Source organism: Pteropus alecto, unplaced genomic scaffold (genome assembly GCF_000325575.1).
Source record: "Pteropus alecto unplaced genomic scaffold, ASM32557v1 scaffold105, whole genome shotgun sequence".
NCBI lineage: Eukaryota > Metazoa > Chordata > Mammalia > Chiroptera > Pteropodidae > Pteropus > Pteropus alecto.
The window spans coordinates 5667918-5676468 of NW_006436294.1; the positions used below are offsets into that span (position 1 = coordinate 5667918).

Genomic DNA, 8551 nt, shown 5'->3' on the forward strand with positions numbered 1-8551 from the left:
CCCCACACAGCTGACCAGTCATTTCTGTGTATTTCCACTGTATCGCACGAATCTCGACCCAGAGGAAGTGTCGGCAGGCACGGTGAGGCCCCTGCAGGCTGGCGCGTCTGTCTGCTCCCTCAGTCCCTAACTCCCTTGTGAGCCTGGACTGTGCCCTATTCACCGCGGAAGGCCTGATGCACAGTTGGTACTTGACCAGCATGCAGGTGAACTGAAAGCAAATGCCCATTCTTCAGACACGCAGACTTCTGCATGTGGGGTATAAAATGACAAGATTTCTGAGACGGGCTGGAAAATACTTCAACAAAGAACAGAAAGGAGGAAAAAGAAAGGCATAAATAAAGCGAATGTGGCAAAATCTTGATAACTAATCTGCTTGATGGGCTCACAGTAGTCTCTCTATTATTTCATACTAATGTTTGAATTGAAATTCTTGGCGCGGACCACCCACCCCGCCTCTCTCTCTCTCTCTCTCTCTCTCTCTCTCTCTCTCTCCTCTCTCTCTCTCTCTCTCTCTCTCTCTCACACACACACACACACACACAACTTCCTTTACCCCCTGTCTTACAGACCCATCTTTCGGAGCATAAAATGGCAGTGCTTCTCCTATGACAGGGAAGGACAGAGACTCAAGCCCCTGGCTTGTTTCCACATTGTCAAAAGAAGCTGAGACCAAGTGCCGAAGCAAAGTAAGAAATTTTTAAAAGGATTAAGAAGCTGAACTCTGTCATGACTAACCTAGTCATGAATTCAGAATGATCCAATTGAACTAACCTCAACACTCCCGTGTCAAGAAGGCTTTCTCACTTAAGAACTGGGCAAAGATCAACTGGCAGATTTTTTTTTTTAAATAATGACCCACTTCCTACCACATGCAATTATGAGTAAGACTGCGTATAAATTTTCTTAACACTAAATAGTGTACAAGTCATAATTTCCATGTGATTCAAACTGTCCCTCTATAAAATCTGAATCTTTTTATTCCCTAAGACAGATCTGCAGCATAGAACCCACTGATAAAATTTTCAACACTCACATTTAAGAAGTTCACCAATTTAAGAGTTTATTACATCAACTATTGCCTTTTAGCGAATCCATCTGCCTTGCCTGTCTCTTTCGCAAGCGTTCCCGGGGAAAATGTAATCCCTCGCTCAGAAAAAGGCCGAGCGAAAGGAATGATCAAAAAGCTTCATATATAGCCACACAAATAAGATTAAAATGATAATAAGCCGCCCTGTGAGCTGGTGAATACACACAGCACACATCTGTGCTCCTATGTCGACTTTCCTGAACCAGCTAGTGAAAACGTTCATCTCAAGGAACAGGTAGAAGAAATACATTTCGGGTCCTGAGAACCCAAATTATCTTTTTATTCACAGGTGCAGGGTTTTAGTCGGATTTCCATTTAATTTTCTGAGAAATGTTTAAAGTGGTCCAGAGCAACTGTGGAGATGGGGTTTACAGTGATTTTTATTTCTTATTAAAAATATATCCAGCTGACACTTATCATTTTTATTTCATTTGCTCTCACCCCCTTACCACCCTTCCCTAACTTCTTTCACCAAATGCTAGTGAATGTCCCCTCCAGAGACAGTAAAAACTACCTAATCACTTGGACATGTGCTTACGTGCTTTATTTTTCCAAAGAAATATGTTTTGTTCATCTGATTTACATATTAAGATCAGGAAACAAACTCTATTCAGTAAATGTGAACAAACACGTGAGCAGGTGAACGAGGGACGAGCAGCCCCGGGAGAGGGAACAGCCGTTAGGGGACCCCTGACAAAGGCACTCGCAGACATCACACGTGACTGGCCCCCGTGGAGAGAGGAAACACTACGACCACTCAGCCCGCGTGGCTCGCTTCTGCCCTGGAGCCAGCCCGGAGTTCCAGCCGAGGACACCAGAAGCAGCCACTGCAAGGCCACTGCGATCTTCCCGGGCATCTCCCAGGAGCACCGGATGGGGGCTCCATTCACAGCGCACGCGGGAACTTTCAAAAGACCTTTCTCAGAAACATACCTGGGACAACCGTCCATGAAGAAAATATTAAGGGATTCTGCATGTTCTGAAGGGAGTACGGAAGCAACACGATGGGAGGGAAACGGTGGCCTCGGGTTGTGAGACGGTTAAACGCTTGCAGCGTCTTGACTCGACTGGGTGAGAGGACCGGGAAGACGGGGCCACTGTGCGCGTGCGGGTGCGCACGGCCGGTGCCCGGCACACAGTGCGGCGTCCAGCACGAAGCGAGAGCCCAGAAACGCCCAACAGCGAGGGCTCCGGGAGGGGGCCCGGCTCTACCCTGGACCGCTGCATGTAGCACCGTCACTCGTGGCTGAGACGAACTCAGGTTCAAAATTACTCGGCCAACAATATGAGCCACACTCACGGACGGTATCCAACGAAGACAAATGTCAGGTCCCACGTTTACTTTTTAAAATACTAACAGCACGAGCACGGGACGGAGACCTGGCGAGCACACGGAAAGGCATGCTACTGTGTGAGCCCGGTCTAACACGCACAGGCGGGGACACGGTGGCGCTGGGCCTGCCGCGCCTGGCCCCCTGCTGCCGAGACAGGTCGTCTTAAAGGACTCTGGAAAACACTTTTGGAAAATTGTTTTTAAGTAAATGAGGCCAAAAAAAAAAAATTTAGATATCACTGTGCTCTCAGCCAAGGATACGGCAAACCACAGTCTGCACCCCCGTCTGGCCCGCCACCTCTTTCTGTAAATAACGTCCCGTGGCTTCCACACTGTCTGTGGCATTTCCTGCCACTGCAGCATTGCCGAGGGGCTGCCCCGGAGACCCCGTTGCCCACAAAATGCTGACTGTCGGGCCAATCAGAATCCACCCTGAGACTGATCTCAGAGGCGGAGTCTATCAAACGGAAGTGCTGCTTCGGGAAGATGCTCGGATCGGTGGGACGTCGGGAGAGAGCAGCCGTGAGGAATGATGATAGCGACGGCAGACAGAGTAGAGGAAGGCTCCGGAGGGACCTGAGCACTCTGCACACACCCAGAGGGTCGTCACAGGTGAGCAACTGCCTGTCCATTTCTGTTTCGAGGGCAGGGACTGGCCCCTTCACATGGCTTCTGTTACCTGGCACACCACGTGGCGCTGGCAAGAGGGCAGTGCATCATGTTGAATGATGTACAAAGAGCAAAGCAGACGTGCCCCGAGGCAGCCCAGGGACGAAAGGGAGAAGGCGACTTTTATTCAGTTTGGGGCGAGCCCTAGTAACCGGAACTACCCAAAAGCAGAGCTGGATTCGGCGTTAAGACCACAAGCTCCTCAGGTCAGCACACGCGTCTAAGTTGACACAAATGACCATATTTTGCCCTGGTGGGACAAGAATCTCGATGTCACCTCAGTCCGTGTCCTACCTGGAAGCCTGTGCCTTCACTAACTCTAGCTATGAACTGGATAAACGTGCTAAGGGTGTCCCACCTACAACTGAAACCAAAAGGAATTTTTTTCTCCTGCTAACTGCACTCTGCCTGACCCTGGGCTCACACCTGTGTGCACCTGTGGTTAGATTTACAGCATTATTTTTAACATGCCCTACCCTGCATTAATATTGCAGGATAAGGATTTATCACCAAATGCATACCTACGCGTGTACACATGTACCCAAGTGTACTTATTTTTGCTAATTTTGCTAAATTTCAAAAGCTACGTGAAATTCATTAAGGATTTCAGGGGTCCTGTGGATGACGTACTAGGTCCATGAGCTCAGGGCAGACTGCTGACTCCCACGGATAAAGTGTAAGAGTGCCAGCCCCCAAGCAGAGCACCATTTCTATTAGGATCGTGTCATCCTACATCCCCAAGGGCAGGACAGGGCTTTGGTCACCTTTGACCCCCAGCTACCAATCACCATGTCTGCCGGGTAGAGCAGGTGCTCAAGCAACACATGCTTATTTGAATTAAAGCGACACTTCAGTCCCAGCAACGAGGCTCGGGTACCTTTGTTGAAGTCTTTAGGGTCCAGCGACAGACTGTAGCCGGGAAGCGTCTCCAGGAGCAGTTTGTAGCAGGCCCTCCAGCCGGGCTCCGAGATGCTGGGGGCCACGCACTGCATGGCGGCCACGCGCTTGAAGAAGGCCGACTTGCGCCGGAAGCCGATCAGCTCGTAGAGCTCAGAGAGGATGCTGTAGCGCTGGATTTTTTCTTCTTCGGAAAGCTGAAGCACGGGAAGAGAAGTTAGAGGCTTTTGAGAGACACTTGAAAAGGAAAGAGAAAACAGAAAATAAAAGCTTTTTTGTGAAACAGACATGACTGAACATGAAGGAACGGGAACGCCGAGTGACAACGGGTCAGAGGGCGACCCCGGGACAGCAGCGAGGACGCTCCACGTGCACGTTCCAAACCTCCCACGCGGCTTCAAGTTCAACCTGTCCTTTTGCCGAGAAGGGCCGTGGTCCCCAGAACAAAGCTGCTTGCTACGTAGCTCATAAGACATCCGCTTTGAGCTCCGTCGTAAAAGAAAACAAGAGTTCACCCAGACACTGGGGGCTTGGCAGACACTTTCATCAGGTACGAAACTTCTCGAAACAGAGAACACACAGAGCCGTGTGACTGGACGATCCACTGTTAACACCAACAGTGCCTAACTTAGCCTTAGGACTCCACAGCGCACCAGCACTGGCCTGTGCCCCGCAACCCGCCTGCACTGTCCCTCCACCCCCTGACAGCAGTCACTTGTTTCTCAAGCCCCAACCATTCGCCAGCACACTTAACGTGCCGTATGTAATCATCGTGACAATCCCAAGCCCAGAGATAAGGAAATGTGAAGCTCAGAGGTATCCATTGCCCGTGTAAAATCACACAGCCAAGAGGCGTCAGCGATAAGACCTGAGTCAGGCTGGGCCTCTGCTCAGTACCTGTGTCCACCTGGCCACGCTGCAGCCACCTGAGACTGGATGGCCAGAGCCACCCGCTGCTCATGGCTGCCCGGCCTAACAAAGGGGTCCTCCCCTCCCCTGCCCTGGACGCTAAATCTGTTTCCGGATGTGTCTGGGGGAGCAGCAGCATAGTTCGGACACCCTGACGATGGCTGCCTTCCAGTCCCTGCCCGCCATTCTGCTCCCCCAGGCCAAGGGGTGCTCACTAGCTCTCACCCAGGGGACCCCTCCAAGCAGTCTCCCCGCCAGCCTTCTCCACCCCCCTTAAGCCACCGCGTGCAGCTGCCACACCAATGCCCCGTCACCGCACCTCAGAAACCCAGCATTTCTGTAACAGGGCGCCAGGTCCTCGGGGGCTCAGCCCAACCTGCCCTTGCGACTCTAGCTCCCGCCGCCGACCGTGACCTGGCCACACCGAACGACTTCAACACACCTGTTTGCTCATTCTGTCGACACGCGTTTACTGCATGCCTTCTCTGAGCACCCGGGGATACAGCAGAGAGCGAACGAGGCCAAGACCCCTGCCCTCGAGGGCGTCCACGCTGGCGACAGACAGGTTCCTGGCCTCTAAGCCCTGCTTGGAACCGCGGGGATGATGGCAACCAGTACGTGAACCAAGAGGTAAAATCACTACTCCAAGTGCGATGAAACATTCTACGAGACGCGCTTAGAGGAGGAATGAGGCGGAATCGACCAGGTGAAGATGCTCTCGGCAGAGGAAGAAGATCAAGTCCCAGGCTCCCTGCGTCTGCCAGCGCCCGCGCCCGTCCATCACTCATCGCCCCTTCGCCTGAGGGCTCCCCGCCCCGTCCCCTTTCCTGTTCCAGGTCTGACCCCGCCTTCGAAGACCCACTCCAGCGCCGCCTCTCCGAGATGCTCGTCCTGATGCCGCTCCTTCCGCTCCGGACTCCAGCACGTCACCTCTCTCCCCTGTAATGTGCGTGCTGAATCTCTGCCCCCCGACCCGAGAGCGGCAACGTCATCGTGCACTCAAACCAGCCACGGACAAGACCGACCGTTGGTCCCCGCACTCGACGTTGTCAGTCTCGTTCATTTCAGCCATTCTGGTGTCTTTCATATGCATTTCCTGAGTAACGGACGATGTGGAACTTAGTGGAGAGTTGGTTCAATCTTCTGCTCATTTTTCAAGTCAGACCACTCGTCTTATTATTGAGGTGTGGGAGTTCTTTACATATTCTGAACGTAAGTCCGTAGTCACACACGCTTTGCAAATACTTTCCCCCAGTCTGTTGCTCATTTATTTTCCTAATGGAGTCTTCTGATCGACAGTAATTGTCAAGGAGTTCAGTGTATCGTTTTTTCTTTTATGGTTAATGCTTTCTGCGTTCTTGTCTAAAAACCTTTACCTGCCCCGAGGTCCCATAGATATTCTGTTTTCTTCTAGAAGCTTTATATTTGGGTCTATGACCGTGGACATGCAAATTTGAGGAGGACACAGCCTCCGCTTTCCAGGAGCACACAGGACCGTTTCAGAGAGAGTCCAGGGCAGTGAGCTGCCAGCCACGCGCAGAGGACGGAGGCGGTCCTCACGGCAGCGGCAGGAGTGCTTCGTGCCTTCATCGCGAACCCCGAAACTGCCGGGCCTTTAACTGCACTGAAGAGCCAAGTATGACAAAAGACACGGAGGAGATAAAACAAATAGTGGTCACAGCCAGAGCCCTCGGTGAGGCCACCATCCGAAATAAAGGCGACAGCCAGGGCGAGAGCACAAGCCTTGACCTCTAGTCCATCTGAGTTCCCACTGACTCTTTCGTGGACCAATTAAAGATGAAAGGTTGTGATCACATGACTGTATTGAGCCGTCAAATGACCAATTAAAGATGAAAGGTTGTGATCACATGACTGTATTGAGACGTCAAACACTGTGTGGTAAGTGGAACTGTGATCACTGCCAGCCGTAAAAAAGATTCTTCATGGAAAAAGCCTGGGCACGAGAGTTTCGTAGCCCCAGCACGCAACTGACTAAAAAGCCCTCGTTGGCCGTGGGCCCTGTGGGCCTCAGGACGGAGCCCTGTCAGGTGTGCAGGGCCCACGGCACAGGACCCTGGGGAACGCGAAACGGGCCCAGGCAATATTTTAGGTTGGGATCCTCATGACATTCTGAAATGAAATCGAATCCCCAAACTCATTTCCGACCTGCTGTTCCCTGAGGGACTATTAATCAATCAGCACGCGCCTTCTTCTAATTGTTCAATAAGCTGCAAGGTCATGAAGGCTGAGCCTGGACGGGACCGAAGGTCCAGTGGAAGTGGCTTGAAGGCTATTCGGGACAAGTGGCTTCACTCACAGGGGACTCTCTGGGGAATTCACGTGTTCATTTGCCATTCCACCTCCAAGTTCAAAGTAGGTTTAGACCTGTTTCATTCTACTAAAAAGCAAGCCGTAATATTAGCAGGAAACTCAGGATCTAGGAAGGTCTCTGGCTGTCTGGAAGGATGGCATAGGGAGAGGACACGAGAGTCACAAAGGCCCAGGTTCCAGTCCCAAATCCGCACATGGCTAGCGCGGGCACCGCCCTTCTTAACGGGGGCAGTGAATCGAACTATGACTGTTGGGGAGACGAAGGGAAATAACGCGTACAGTCGGCAAGGGCCTAAAACTCCCAATGAGCACTCGCGACACGGGCAGCACCACCACCCGTCACCGCCCCTGACGGCACGTGTGCCGACCCCGAGCTAGCCGGCCAGAACGCTCCAGAAAACACCGACAGTTGCTTGGTTCACAGTCGGTGTCGTCCGTGGGTGCCAGCGTACCTGATAACAGAGGTGCTGGGCCTTCTGTCCTCTTCACACGGCAACAGAGCCTGTCGCACTGGGCTCGCTCCCGCGAGAGCAGCCCCGGCCGGCGAACACCCGCCCTGCAGGCACGTCCTTTCCCACTACAGAACTGACTGCGGTATAATCGTTCACCTTCACGTGTGCCCGCTGAGACCCTGCTTCCTCCTCCAGACTCTAAGCTCAAGCAGCGCAGAACCCCGTCTGTTCTGTCGCCCACAGAATGTTCTAGGCCCAGCAGGCACCGACACAATGCCTAGTGTCCGGACCCCCCGTCTGTCGTCCTCTCGCATCTGTGAAGGAAGTCTAGACGTCCGATACACAAATTTATGGACAGTCCATTAAAGTGAAACATGCACTGCCATTTATTAATGCCAGGTAATTACTGTCAACTACTCTCATAAACACACAAGAAAAGACAGATCGGTCCACGTTTCCGCTGGAGACACGGAGGGATGCGCCTGGAATTCTTCCGTTATGTGCAAGAAGCCTCCCAATGCCACTAAGTCCAAGTATGTTGTTCCTCAGCTTGTACATCTGCACCAGGCTTCTTAAAGCAGAAGGTACCTGCAATGGTCACGTCTCCGTTCCCGTCTAAATTTCACATTAGCCCAAATCACTCCCAAGAATAGATACAACCCATCAATTCCGCAAAGGAACGCACTTGATCAATTACCAAACGCTGTGTCATTTCCAAAAAACGACAGACCCCTTTTTTTATTGTTATTATAAAATCCCACCCGAACTCGTTATTTTGCTGTCTGCTCTGCTCATCTGGCAAGCAAACGTGGAGATGAGTCATCTAAAGCGAAGCGTGGTGTTGGGGACAACTCAGAAGGCGGGGCAACA

The 8551-nt window shown here is 52.0% G+C and overlaps 1 protein-coding gene across 1 annotated transcript in view; it reads right to left on the bottom strand.

Moving 5' to 3' along the window:
- TRAPPC9 (trafficking protein particle complex 9) overlaps positions 1-8551 on the bottom strand; it is a 329454-nt gene that overhangs the window by 291270 nt on the left and 29633 nt on the right. The window contains exon 7 of the mRNA XM_006912937.3: positions 3970-4186. Coding sequence (XP_006912999.1) covers positions 3970-4186 — 217 coding nt within the window. The remainder of the gene's footprint in view (positions 1-3969; positions 4187-8551) is intronic.